The following is a 15,023-nucleotide window of genomic DNA, read 5'->3' as shown; positions in this document are numbered from 1 at the left end:
CAGCAGTCTAATGTCCAATAACACTGTTTTATTCTTTTAACGTATAATTCATGTTCACATGCACCCTCAAGAAACAACTAATAGTACAGTAGAAAAAATAATTACTACACCTGATTAAGCACAACAATGGAAATACGTTTGTTGAAATTGTCCTATAATTGAACTTATTGCCAACAAATAAGGCAACATCCATTTTCAATGTGTTGCTTCTTTTTTTAAGGAAATGCTGTTTATCCTGAAATACATACTCAGTATGTTTAGTTTAAAGAATTAAACTTGCATAGCATGTTCGTGTTTTCCAATTTCATTATTTCAACTCGACATTCTACGGAGTTATAAGTCATAATCAACCTTAACCTGATGCTGAATAATGGTGTGCGCATGAGATTTTTTTGAATCAATTGTATATAGCCAGGCGTCATTTATTTTTTTTAATGTGAAGCATACAGAATGATCGGAGGAAGATGGTGAGTATAGTGATAAACTAATACACACCACACTATTGCTCGAGTTTTTATTTTTTTAATTCAGTCCATGTGACATGCAACAATTGTGCTGTTCCCAAAAAACGACTTTTTGCATGCATTCCAAATTGGAACTTCATTGAAAAGGGTATGCGCTGTGTATGTTGTTGTTGTTTTTGTTTTAATAATTATTTTAATAATTTAATAATGTTTAACCACATTAACTGCATGTAAAACTTTCGGCCAGTAGACCTTCGTCAGAGCATCAGGATTTTACACTTAGCCTACGCTTCGTATCTCTTGTAATTCAGTGTAGGCCTATGTGAAGGCAATATTTATTGAATATTTATTTATTTTAAATCTCTCATTATTACATTCTATAATGCATTCTAGCACACCAGACAGCTAAGGGAGGATTTGAGACTTGAAAATCAATGGCTGTTGGTGATTCTTCCAACAGTAAGATCATCAAAAGTGATCAATTAGGGAAAAGGCAGGCGAAACCAGAAAATAAGCATTTCTGAAAGAAATAAATCTGTTGCTCACAAAGATGGGTGCAGTATGTTAAATTATGCGGTCGAATTATAGACGTGTTTAGTTGAATTACATTTTATTTATTCATTAATTCTGAAATTATAACCATATGCAATAGTTACGCCAACCTTCAGCAACGTCGTCTACTGTCCTATAGAAATTGTTTTCAGCAGTTTCGATTGGGGTCGCTGCAGATGAGACGAGAGCAGCAATTGGTTGCTATCCTCTCCGCCTTCTAAAGTTCCTTTTGAAGTGTGAAAACGTAACGGTAATGAGAATTATTTTGCGGCCCACAACCACGGATTAACGCCCGTAATTTCTGAAGAAAATGCACAAGGTCCTCCGTCGCATTCACGGTCCGCCTTTGGGACGGAAAAAGGACGCTTTAAGTGTTTTCGAATTCTTCGCTAAGTTCCACCAGCCCAGTGGTAAGTTCAGTTAAGTTCAACATTTCAATACCTCCGAAAAGATTTCGAAATAATATAAAAAAGTACAAACGATGCAGAAACAGCGATAGCTAAAGCAATATTGTTTTCAACGTGCTTGGGCTGGCTTTCTATATTGTACACAGTTCAGTGCATGTTACCATATCGTGCTACAGCCTAGTTAAATTTAGCAGGACTTGGTTAACAAGCGATGTAGGCTATCACATTTCAGCTACGTCAGCTAATGAAAATCTTCGAGATTATTACTTTAATTAGATGCTTCTCATGTCAGAGGGATTATTTGCCCACTTAAGGCACCTTGTGTCAGAAATAGCTATGCATGCCATAAAGAATAAAAGTCCCATATTCACATTGTGCTATATTGTAGACGACTGCGTAAAGAGGTTAAAAAAACTTTATAACTAATCAAAATAAAGACTGAGGCAAATCCACAGGTTCCTAATTGGGGAAAGTGTGCACAATTGGCCACTAAATCTAATCATTTGATAGATAACGAAGAAAATCATAACGAGTCAAACCTGTATTCTGCTAATTAGTTAGTAAGGGAAGTCTTACGCACTTAAAGCACTTAAACACGTGTTCAGCAACCTAATTAGGAGCCTATTAATTCCCTATGTGGATGCCTCCTCTTGTTTGGAAGTATGTCAGTTTAAGTGCTTCCAAAACTAAAGGTTTATTAGAAATGCTGAATGGCTATAGGTGTTGAAGAAATGTTAAGATCTACCGAACTTAAAATACACTTATTTTAAGTGGAATCTTGGCACACCTATTCCCAAACTTACAAGGAGGGGGTTTACGAGCCCCACCTATGGTAAATCTAAATCAATGTCCTCTAACCCATTTGCTTCTGAGTAACACTACATTCTGTCCCTCTTGCACCTGCTATAGCTTTTAACTTTGTGGTAAGGTTATGCATTGACTACTACTATCAGTTGTGACCCTGATGACTCTGCTCACTGCCTTAACCCGTGTATGTGCTCGTATATAAGTCGTTAGGGACACGATCATATACTAAATGTAAATTTAACTGAACTATAGTCTGCAATGATATGGTTAGGCAGAACTACCATATTTGGGGAAAACACACAAATCCAGTTAATCACGCCACACAACTGATTCAAGTTTACATTTACATTAGTGGCATTGAGCAGATGCACTTATCCAGACTAACTTACAGTTAGTGCACAAAGAAAGGCCTGTATTCATAAATCACCAACATTTCAAGTAGCAACCAATGAAAGTGCAATGGTTGTGCCATAACACACAGGTAATGATAGGTAATCCCTTGTCACTAAAACTAACATGTGGAAGGGAAGGTGGAGTTTTTTTTGGTGGGGGGTGGGGGATGTATAGGATATATTGGTAATAAATAGGATGATTTGGAAGAGGGGATTGGGAATCAGGCTAGAGAAGGTATTTCCTGAACAGTTTGGTCTTCAGGTTACGCCGGAAGGTTGGGAAAGACTCTCCTGACTGACTGAAATGGGCAGGCTGTTCCACCATTGGGTAGCCATTAGGGAGAAGAGGAAAGGCTGGGATGAGCGATGACCAGGTCACCACAGGGAGGGGAAAGCTAGGCACCCAGTGACGGCTGAACGTACAGCATGGGTTGGGGTGTAGGGCTGGACCATGGCCTGAAGGTATGGAGCTGCAGCTCCTGTAGCAGCCTTGTACACCAGCAGAAGTGTTTTCAATTTGATGCAGGCAGCCACCAGGAGCCAGTGGAGGGAATGCAGTAGGGGAGTGACATAGGAAAATTTTGGAAGGCTGAATATCAGGTGGACTGGCATTCTGGATGAGCTGAAGGAGGTGGAGAGAGTGCTGCGTAGCCTGGCCCAGAGGGAGCTGCACTAGTCCAAGTAGGAGATGAACCAGGAGCTGGGCAGTATCCCTGCTGAGGAAGAGTCTGATTCAGCAGCTGCTGTAAAGTGCAAACCTGCTGGATCATGCTATAGCACCAATGTGGGCCACAATTCACTGTCTAGACACACCATGATTCCTGGTGGCATAGTCAGGAGTCAATATGGGGTTTCCAATGGAGATGGAAAGGTCAGTTTTGGCGTAGTCCAACCACAGTGACATCATCCTTGCCGACCTCTTTATGTGAATGTGTTCTCTTGCTTTTGGCTGATATCTCGAAACTCAGACACAAATATGTTGAGAAAAGAAGATGAAAAGTGGACTTATTAGGAATTGAACCATGGTGTCTTTTCCACAGCTCCAAACCTCCTGGCAGCCAAAATTCTGGCAGCTTCAACCTGTTTAATAGGCATGATTGTAGCCAGGCAGCTTTTAATACTGAATCAGTAATGAAGTGCAAGATTTAAAATGCCATGATCTGTTGTTTAGTTTTGGTATAACTGGTCTAGAATTTTAGTAGGTGCTTACAGCAAGTTTAGCTTAGTTATTACATTGGACAATTAGGAAATGTAATTATGAAATATGGGACAAGAAGGTTGGTGGTATTATGGTCTGTGTTTTATTGAATGCTACTGTAATATCATTTAAATAAAACATGGAAAACAGCATGCTGCCTTCTCTGAATTAGATTTTGTTTTGGCAGTTATTTTGTTGCCACTATTTACATACTGATATAGCCTACTTTACAAAAGCTATAATAACATTACAGGTATACAGCTTAACAGGAGAGAATACTTGTAAGACCTTGCTTATTATCCTGTTTAAATAATTAATTAATAGTAGTCTTCATAGCATTTAAATTCAATATATAATGCAATGACCCTGCATATGTACTGCCACTGAATGTTATTAACCTTTGGATAAACAGAACTTATGCCAACTTTGTGAGAATCCACATATCATGTTGGTCAAAGGTCTACAGTGATTCTGCGACAGTAAAAAAACGTTTTTTATCAGACACATTGTCACCAGCTCTTATGCAAACTGTCAGGTGTTAGCAGTTATTCTATTTCATATTAATGTATCACTCCATTGAACATTTCTGAATAAAATTTCAGTTTCAAAGGGCTTCATTGACAATAATGGAACGTTCAGTTTTATACTGGTTCCTCTCCAGACACAGCATTTATGATGATAGGCAGGATCTCATTAAGATCTCTTTGTACAGGTGCATTATGTCAAAAGTCGTCGGTAAAACACCCACCCCCAAATCTCCCGGAGATGCCCCCATGTGACTTTAACCCAGAGGACTATAAGGTCAGAGGCTGTTGCTATGTCGTCGGTTTGGGTTGTTTGTAAATGGATGAACAGGGACAGTATTTGCAAATCTGCTATCTAATTTTCCTACAGGACATGTCCAAGGCCAAAATGTTGGAAATTCGGAAGAAGTACTGCAACCCCATGACCATGAAGGTCACTTACTACAAAAAACCAGTCTACATCCATCAGGGCTATATGCAGTGGCTGTGGGATGTAGATGGGCACCGTTACCTGGATCTCTTTGCAGGGGTTGCAACAGTCAGCGTTGGACACTGTCACCCGTAAGGCTCTGTCAAACTGCCTTCTAATACTTTAAACACATAGTCGCTGCCCATAATGTTATTTTGTACAAGTTGACGTTGAGTCATCCTGAACTGTGTATCACAATGGATTGCCTGTAAATCAGATTAGCTTTATAGATCATGTACAATGAACAGAACACATGGCCAATGTTCCTAGAAATGCATGCATTTATTAATACATAACACAGCTTTGCAGACTTCAGGCAGGTGTATATTCTTCAGTGCTCTCCTGTCTGAACCTGGCTTGGCCAAAGTCCCTGCCAAGTTATTAGTTACATATTAGTGATGTTGTGAGGGTAAAGATGGCTTAGTTACTAGTAAGAAATTAACAAAATCAACCTACTTTCAGAGTCATTGAGAATGTAGGCACACTACATTTTCATGGTGTCTTTTTTAGAGGATCATTAAGATCTAGGATACCTCTTGAAGATAAGGTTTTCACGAGAATTTAAAGGGGAATTCCACTTATAAACAACATTAAGCTCATTTAACAGGTAAAGGCATAACTGATTAAGTCTCTCTTAATTGTTGGCCTTAGCAGTCTCTGCACATAAATATTGGCAGGGAAAAGTGTAAATTCAGTAGAGGTATATGCCATAATAATGTACACATCTATTCTTTCTCATTTTTGAAGAACTGCAATGGGTGATTAATAAAAATTTGGAGGTACCTCCCCTGACCTCCCATACTAGGTGAAGGGGGCCTTGACCGAGCTAACAGATGGTCGCTCGGTATGTTCTGTATGTTTAGGCTACTTTTCAGAACTGAAAGTAGCCTAAACTGAACTGAACACCATAATTATTCCTTAGATTTTCTTTCTTTAATGGATAGCTTGCTAGTCAGCAGAATGGCATCCAGGCCAAGTTGTAATGCTTAGTCTATCAGTTTGTATTCAGTAGAAGTGGAAACCTGTGACTGGCATTGTCTAAGGACCAAATTCCCTCCGGTTTGCCATTGCTTTTGCAATACACATTTCAAAAGTGTCATAACCCTTTTACTAAAAGTTTAAAAAGGGTCAGTTTGACCCAAACCGGACACGAGGGTTAACCATACAGATGAGTTTCCCTGTCTCTGCAGGCAGGTGACAGAGGCCGCTGTGCGACAGCTGAAACGCTTGTGGCACACAACCAATATCTACATATATTCTCCACTCCACGAGTATGCTGAAAAACTGGCCTCCCATTTCCCTGACCCACTCAAGGTACGCCCACCATGCGTCTGGTGAACAGCATTGGCATTTGAAAAACTGATTTTCAAGTTTTTTATTTCAACTTATGTGCGTCATGTGGGAATCTGCCTGTCCATTATAGTGGCATGTAATGGTTTATGTACTGGAGAAATTAGATCCCTACTTTAATGGTTGTAGAATAATAGAAGGTTTAGCTACAGAGAGCTAGATATTCTTTCTCTGGAGAATTGAATCCCTGGTGTTTTAGTTCAGTAAAACAGAAAATAAATACAAATGGAGCCTCAGAATTCCAAAAGGCTCATACAATTTACAAGTACATGTTAAAAAAATCATGTTTGCAGGTCCAGTCAGTTTATGCTGTGAAATTGTGAAGAATTAAACGGTGATAAAATATCCGCCCCTAGGTTGTTTACTTCACAAACAGCGGCTCTGAGGCCAATGACCTGGCCATGCTCATGTCGAGGCTGCACACGGGAAACTTTGACATCATCACTCTCAGGTAAAGCCAGCACAGTCTCATACCCCCTTACTGACTCCAGGCTCTGCCAATGTCAGGACATGTATAACTGATGCTTTGAAATACAATACAAACCAACTTTGGTTACAATTGATGGATTTGGTGAGGTTCAATAAGCTAAGAGATAGGAATGTCTTCACTTTTTTATTTTTATGTCATTGTCCCCAAAATTAAACGTTTGCTGCTTTAAATAATTTTGTGTGACAGACAATGGGTGATCCTTTTTCACTGCTTTGTGCAGAGGTTCATACCATGGTGGCAGTCCACAGACGATGGGTCTGACCTCAAACGCAGCTTATAAATACCCCATCGCCTCAGGATTGGGTTGCCATACTGTAAGTTCCATATCACAATCATACAGAATATGCTAATCACGCATTCATAATCGTCTCTATATACGTTATTTCCCCATAATCAACGACGGGGACATGGGTACAGTTAAATTGTGCATTTACAGTGCAAGTTAGTTTTTCATTGAAAACAGGGAACCCTTGTAATCTGAATTTGCACTACCACTTTATACAGAATAATGGGTCATGTTTTAGAAAGTATGCACATTCGGACCCTTGCTGTCATAGCAGCAAACATAATAAATGAAATACATTTAATTGCTGTGGTTAGCTAATGTTGGGTAGGTAAGTATGTATATTAGGGAAGCAATACACAACGTGATATTTCCTGTCACATAATATATACATTCTTCTTCTGAGTCGCAGGACTTCATGATGCGTCATTCATAACCTTTCGTGTCAAATCACAGCTATTTGCATAAGTGCAACAATTCTAATCATTTCAAAACACATCAACATGTCATAGCACTACACATGCCACCGAGTCATTTCCTCCAATTGAGGAAGTCAGAAACAAGCACACACTGTCATTGAAGTGAGTGTTTCTCGCCACTGCCTCTTGTCACACCATGATCCTCCAGCTGAGCTGTGTGGCAATAGCTAAGAAAGAGTACATGTCAGGCACAGCTAGTGCAGGCCAGCTACAGGGGTCTGAGTGAATAGCAAAGATTTCTGATGCATGATGGGATGTGGACAGTCTCAGCAAGCAGACCTGCAGTGCATAGCTGCCATTCACAACGGGCCCTGATTTGGCCAGAATTCCACCCCAGACCAATGTTGTACAATCCACACACCTTAACAGGATTGACCATCCAGCACTCTCTGAACTCCTGTGATTCAGTATGTTACCTGTCATATGCTGGGCATCTTGTGTACATTTTCTGACTATGAGTTGTAGCGTTTCAGTCCACAGCTACACAAGAAAGACCGATCATGTTCTGATGCGCTTTGCTGCAGACTATGTGTCCCGATGTTTTCCAAGGCCCATGGGGAGGAAGTCACTGCAGAGATTCTCCTATCCAGACCATCCGAGACTGCAGCTGCTCCCCAGGTAGACAGAGATGACCCAAAATTTACTTATTGTTACTTATGATTGACTTATATTGAGAACTGCCTGCAATCAGTCAACATAGCACCAGTCTTTTCAATTTTATCATCTGTGTATTTCCTTTTTTAGCCAACTGCTTTTGTTTTATTTGCGAATGAGACTCTTTTCATTTGCTGTATGCATTTTATTCATTTCGCTTTATGATTATAACTTATAAGGACATTACCGCTGACAACTGCTGAACAATGTACCTAAAAATGTACTTTTACTTTGTGCAGATGATAATACAAATACTTGTAGGTGTGACAGCGTTGATTTAGGCATTAAGAACCCCTGTTATACCAGCAGCACCATTCATGCTCTTGGCTGTTTTATTCGTTGTCATTGGAATTCCAAATTCAGTCATATACAGTATGTGAGGGCACGTGTCCTCTGTCAGTCAAGCAATTTGGTAAATCAGGCATGTTCCGACTTTTTCAATTCTATCTTAAAAGAGCGTGCACATAGTCATTTCAGTGTTTCCCTTGCCTCAAGCTCCCATAGTTTATAACAAAGTCTATGACGTGCCTGTGAGAGGCTTGATGGGTGGCAGTGTAGCATAATGATTACAGAACTAGACTTTCAGCACTGGGGCTGAAACATTTGATTTGATTCCCAAGTCAGACACTGTTATTTTGCCCTTGTGCAAGGTACTTAACCTGAAATGTTATTACAATGAACTAAAGCAACAATATACAGATTGAACTACGTAAATCTGACAGTTTTATTTTAGAAGAGGAAACGTAGTCACTGTCTAAAGGGCAAGGGCAAATTCATTTGCTGTGTAAAACATTTACTGCTTTCTGTGAAATTCCTTTACCAATTCACCTTTATAAATCACATGTACCAATGGAAAATGTTACTTGCTTAACTATTACTGTTTTTTTTCTCTTTCGATTTTTAATTTGTAATTTACAGCCATATTTTTAGATCACATTTGTCATGACATCTACATAAACAATATAATTTTCTTAATTACAGGCTGCTGCCAAGCCAACGACATGTATATTGGGCAGCTGAAGGAGGTTTTTGCAACATGTGTTCCAAGTCGAATTGCTGCGTTCTTCGGAGAGCCTATTCAGGTATGTAGTACATTCAGAAATCCATTTACTGTACATTAGGGCTGTTTACTCGACACAATAATATTAATAATAATTCAAATATTGTATTCCAAAAAATAAGAGATTTGATAATAGTAAAAAATGTCTTGCAGAATTGCCATAATTATTGCATTGCAATATAGGACAGTGTTAGGTAGATGGATGGATGGATTGATGGATGATGGTAGACTGTCACGTCACACCGTAAAGCTGTCAAGATCAAGTGTTAACCTAACAATTAACCATTATTTTATCCTGAACACAACATTCTCATTCTGTAAGAATGATCTGGGGAACAAATTGCGCTATGTTGTGATGGAAAAATTGTGGAAAATAGTCTGTTTTAGCACGATCCTTTAAGTGATTATTAACCAAAAACACAAGATGATCCATTTTGTTTGGGGTGAGTGTTGCACTTCTTCTTTTTTTTTTTTTTTTTTTTTTTTTTACAATGTTCAATGAAAAGCATTCTTCGCTTGATCAGAAGTGCCTGGAATGCTCTGGGATTTCTGGGCTAGATGTATAGTGGCTTTCCACCACACAAGATAGTAAAAAAAGTATTCACAGTATGGGCTGCCAAGAGCAAAGCCATGATTCTTGTTGTTAGCTGCAAATAATTTGCAGTCCAGTTTCTGTCCAAATCTATGTAGGAGGATATTAAGATTCAATAAAATATTGATGTAATATGCACCAGTTCTTCATTACTGTATCCATGCTAGGAACTAAGATGGTAGGAACCCTTTCACCCAGAGTAGAGGGAGCATAATAGGTTTGCCAAAATAAAAACAACCTTTTTACAGTTTGTGTTTACAATTGTGATTTAACCAATTGTGATCTTCATTGTGTCATACTGTTCAAAAGTTCATTGTGCTAAGGTTACCGCATGTATCCAATTATTATTGTATTTCTCTCATAATTGCAGCTGCACTTCAGATGGAATGCTATACGTGTTTAACCAATATGCAGATTGACTTGAGTTTTGTGGCTTTCCAACAGGGGGTAGGAGGAGCTGTGCAGTACCCTAAAAACTACCTCAAGGAGACCTACAAACTTGTAAGGGAGAGAGGCGGGGTCTGCATCGCAGATGAGGTCAAGAACCCTTACATGTCCTATAATAGTCATATGCATGTATTCATTTATATTTCTTCACCAGGCACCTTATTTGGTACAATTGCTGGTGATTTGTTTGATGAAGAGGGAGATCACATTACATTTATATGTATCCACAGTGACTGACGTAGCACATACAAAATGTCTGATTTCTGAATTTACTGCCTCAGGTTCAAACTGGATTTGGGCGCACAGGAAGCCATTTCTGGGGATTCCAAGGTCATGATGTTATGCCAGATATAGTTACTATGGCAAAAGGCATTGCTAATGGGTACCCTATGGGGGCTCTTGTTACCACTCCAGGTAAGCTAGGGCTTTGATACAGATCAGCGTTTAGATTACTGAAGTTACTGTAAGATTGTTGACTGTAGGCACTGCACCTAGCCTTTTTTCAATAAGCAGTCTGATATTTTTTTACAGATTAAAGTAAACAACAGATACTTTAAGTTATATTTACTTGTTTACGTGCCATTGTTTGAGATTGCTAATTATCTTCATGATGAGGGAGGCATGCAGCTAAATGAAGAAATGTCCAGCATTTTAGTACGATCCATTTAATTTACAAACCTGGCTAATTTGTATTAATTCTGATTTCACTGTCTGGCATCTTTTAAGTTGGATTTTGTAGAGCATGTTCTAGAAAGATGTACCAGCCAGCCAGGTCATTTTTCCTTCACTGAAATAATAGGTTTCTGATCACCACTCCACTGTTACAGAGGAGAAAGTAATTTATTAACTAGCCTTAGTGAACTATTAGCAGAATAGTGTTATTAATTTGACAGATGCTCTTACCTAGCAACTTAACTAGCCATTATGGCAATATAATTTACGTGCAGTCACAGGATCAACAAGAAAAAGAACATAGGTGCAGAACAACAGGCAGTGAGCGTAAATGTGTTTTAAAGAAAGCAAATGTATTTTAAAGGTTGTCATTTCTATAGTGTGGGCATCAAAGTGCAGTCTTACATTTTACTTGCTTTAAAAATAGATTCATGATTATTTTGACAACTGAAGATTGTAAAAATGATCCTTGAAAGTCTATCTTTCATTTTACCTAGGCTTATAAGAAATATAAAGTATATAAATCTGATTGAGAAGGAATCTGACACCAGAGAATAAAATGCTGTAGAGAAAATATGTTTGATACAGCAGACTTAAGTTTATATTTGGAATAACAAACATTTTAATGATCTTCTGGTTGTCTAGCAATGTTTAATATTTTTAATGGTGTACACAATTGTATGACTTTACGTAAGGCAGTAAGTCGTGAGACTAATGCGTAGCTCAATGGAAGGTCTTGCTTTTTCACACAGGTTTGAGCTAATTAATTTCAGTAGTGGGGAGTTAAATTCCTGGTTTTGACTTTTTCTTTCATATTTCAGAGATTGCTGCATCATTTGCTAAGGGAGTCCATTTCAACACCTTTGGTGGCAATCCTGTAGCTTGTGCCATAGCATCCTCTGTGCTTGATGTACGTGTAAATATAATTATTAGTCTATATTTGAAGTTGCTTCACATATTTGTAATAGTATCTGATTATGTTTAAGTATCAAAGTACTTAAACATCAAATTTTGTGAATTTATATATGTACTCATGTGGTCCTGTGCAAGGAGTCACCCATTTTATTTCAAATTTTTCCATTTCTGTTAGGAATTATTGTGGTAACCGCTGTGCTTGCAATGTTTCACTCATTTAGACAATAAGAGAAGATGGTACACAGCAAAACAGTGCTGATGTTGGGACATATTTGTTGAAAGAGCTGGCCAAACTGCGGGATAAGTATGAGATCATCGGTGACGTTCGTGGGAAGGGACTGCAAATCGGCGTGGAGATGGTCAGGGACAAGGTACAGTTGATACAGTTGAAAAGCAAGATAAGCAGGAATTTATGCACAGGAATATATGCACAGTTGTGATGCATATAGGAGGTATTTCCAGTAGTTTTGCTTGAGAAAACTGTTGAAAACTATATTGAATAAACCTAATAGGAAATCATGAAGTAAACTGTTATCATTTTTTTCATGGCCCATTCACCTGCATTAACATCATAAGCAGTGAAATGGAGAGACATCTGGTGTCTGAAATCATTTATCAGCAGTGTACATCTGTCATTGTAGTTTTGGATTTTAAAGAAACAGTGCCAAATATCTGTAGTGTACTCTTACCAATAATGTTTTACTGCGTGGATCTAGAAGGTTCTAATCTTTTCTGATTTTTTTTAGGTTTATCTTTATTTAAGAATGACCTGAAAATCAAGCAGTGGGTGTGTTTCTCAGTGATAACTTGAATCATACCACTGAGCATACAATGAGAAACGTATAAAAGAGGCACAGACTAATTTTTCCTTCACCTGTACATAGTTCTATGCCCAGTCTTCCACATGTGGCTCGCTATATTTGTTCAGGCACATACCTCTCATACCTTGTGCAATGCCCGGGGCTGTTCTCATGAATATCTCAGGAGTGGATCTGTAACCGTGCATGTTTGAGCATGCCCGACTCACTCACGCTCTGTCCTCCTGCAGGCGAGCCGTCAACCCTTACCTGCTGATGCCATGAGACAAATATTCGAATGCACCAAAGACATGGGTGTCCTCATTGGAATGGGAGGAGTGTATGGCCAGGTAAAATCCTATCCTGTTACCAAAGACACTCCTAATAACTAACATATTTGTTTCGGCTTATACAAGTAATTGTCTTTTTTCATGCCCTAAAGTATTGTTTCTCCCAGTTTAGAATGAGTTCTGTTATACACCTATCATTCAGAGTAATAATCATTGGCAAACGCATCCTCCAAAATGCTTATAGTTAGGGCTCACTTGTCATTCTGCTGTCCAGAAGCTGTGCTTCATTGTGCTCGAGGTTGAGCTAGCAAACCTCTGCTACTCCGGTACCATTACAAATGAATAGAGGTGTAATCACCTGTTCATTGTGTGTCGTCAATGAGCGGATCCAATTTCTCCAACCTCAAGACCAGCAAGAATAATCCTGCTATACAAGATTGGAATTGCAGATTACTAGAGACAAGATAGAAAAATAACTAGACTTAAAAGAATGTCTGTCACACTGAATGCAAATTAGTTTGTTTTAAAACATTTTGATCACCAGATGTTTAAGTATAAAAAAAACATCCATTTACTTATTAAGATCAAATGATTATTGAATCTTGGTCATGATTTCTCAATGCCAGATATCAAATCACATTCAGGCCCATGTACATTGTGAAACTTTGTGCAGACAGGTAACTTTTAGTCTACACCAGGGATTACTGAAGTCCCACATCGTGTTGTGCACTCACGTTAATGCTCTAATTGGAGCCATCTCTCATCACCACTTGATTGTTGTAGGATTTTTTTCTTATTAGTTACACGGTCATCTTAAATAGTAGATACTATTTAAAAAGTGAATACTGTAAATTTCCCAAATAATCTAGTCAGGTATTTGGTCTTCCATTGTGTACAACATACCCCAAGTAGCAAATGGCTACTATACTTGTCTTTGTAGTCCTCTTTTCCACTCGTTCTACTGGCTTGTAGGTAGGTTGCCTAAGACAGGGCTGGCCAACCCTGTTCCTGAAATGAGAACCTTCAGGACGGAGGGTAGATCTTCAGAAACAGGGTTGGCCAGCCATGGCCAAAGACAGCTATCCACGGCCTAATGAGTCCCAGACTGTTCCCAGGCTGTTCACGGTTTGGAGCTTGTTCCCTTGGGAAAATGACCCTGTCCCTCTTGATCTTGCAGACATTCCGGATCAAACCCCCCATGTGCATCACTAAAGAGGATGCAGACTTCTTCCTGGCCGTGTTCCGCCATGCGTTGGAAAGTTATATGGAGCAGAGATAATGGGGATCATTCCAAGATTGACGTCACTGTCGCTGCCTTGTAACAGACCTGCCAATCAGCTTTTGCTGAAGAATCACTATACTCCAGCAGCCTGGTGTATATACCCAGGAGCGTCAGATTTAACACTTCTGGTGTTACTGCCATTACCTATGATTCTGAATGATTTAATCTGAGACATGAAGCACTGAAAAGCCACATCACTGTAGCTGTGGGTCCCACAGCTGCACACTGGCAGAGTGCTTTTCATTAAAAAATGACTTAAATGGGAAATAATGTTGAACATTATGAGAGAAAAAGTTCTCATCGCACTGGTGTACTATAATGGACAGAGCTCTGTGTGCACTGACATTTATGATAACCGATTGTGTTAACAAACAAATGTAATCAATAATGTAATTATGCTTAACTGCACTGTTCACATAATGCAAGTGACATAATGAAGAAACATTAAGGTTACTATAGAATAGTATCCCTAATATGTAACTAATGTAAAGAAAATATAATGTTCTATTTTGCACCAATATTGTAAAAGAATGTGCTATATAGTCAAATGAGTAAGCTATTTAAAAGCAAATGTTTACTTGATATAGGTTTAGATCAGACCAGAACACAAAAGTATTAGAACTGACAACCTAAAATAAACAATACTTAAATATTGTTTCTGGCTATATCGATATCAGTGGCATTTATTTTTAATGTCTTCGACCATCACCCTAAAATCTTGCAACCAGCACAGTATCAATGGCCCTGTCCAAATCAGCACACGTGCCTACTACTGAGTGTACAAGTTGCATACAACTTGTATACTCAATAGCTGGCAAGTGTGCCGATTCTTGTCCAGTAAAGACAAAGATAAACAACCTCACTTACCTCAATCCAGCTCAATTGCCATTTTAAATATC

At 38.8% G+C, this 15,023-nt stretch overlaps 1 protein-coding gene across 1 annotated transcript; it reads left to right on the top strand.

The window, feature by feature from the left end:
- Positions 1-1,176: 1,176 nt before the first annotated feature.
- Positions 1,177-14,789, top strand: agxt2 (alanine--glyoxylate aminotransferase 2). The gene is made up of 14 exons (XM_035392149.1): positions 1,177-1,426; positions 4,533-4,621; positions 4,715-4,905; positions 6,004-6,127; positions 6,520-6,614; positions 6,874-6,967; positions 7,940-8,033; positions 9,051-9,151; positions 10,166-10,258; positions 10,450-10,582; positions 11,662-11,750; positions 11,977-12,126; positions 12,804-12,902; positions 14,020-14,789. The coding sequence occupies exons 1-14, from the start codon at positions 1,327-1,329 to the stop codon at positions 14,119-14,121; spliced, it is 1,554 nt and encodes a 517-aa protein (XP_035248040.1). The 5' UTR covers positions 1,177-1,326; the 3' UTR covers positions 14,122-14,789.
- The last annotated feature ends 234 nt before the right edge of the window (positions 14,790-15,023 follow it).

Source organism: Anguilla anguilla, chromosome 14, assembly GCF_013347855.1.
Source record: "Anguilla anguilla isolate fAngAng1 chromosome 14, fAngAng1.pri, whole genome shotgun sequence".
Taxonomy (NCBI): domain Eukaryota; kingdom Metazoa; phylum Chordata; class Actinopteri; order Anguilliformes; family Anguillidae; genus Anguilla; species Anguilla anguilla.
The sequence above is the reverse complement of the archived record's forward strand: the minus strand, read 5'-3'. Positions and strand labels throughout refer to the sequence as shown.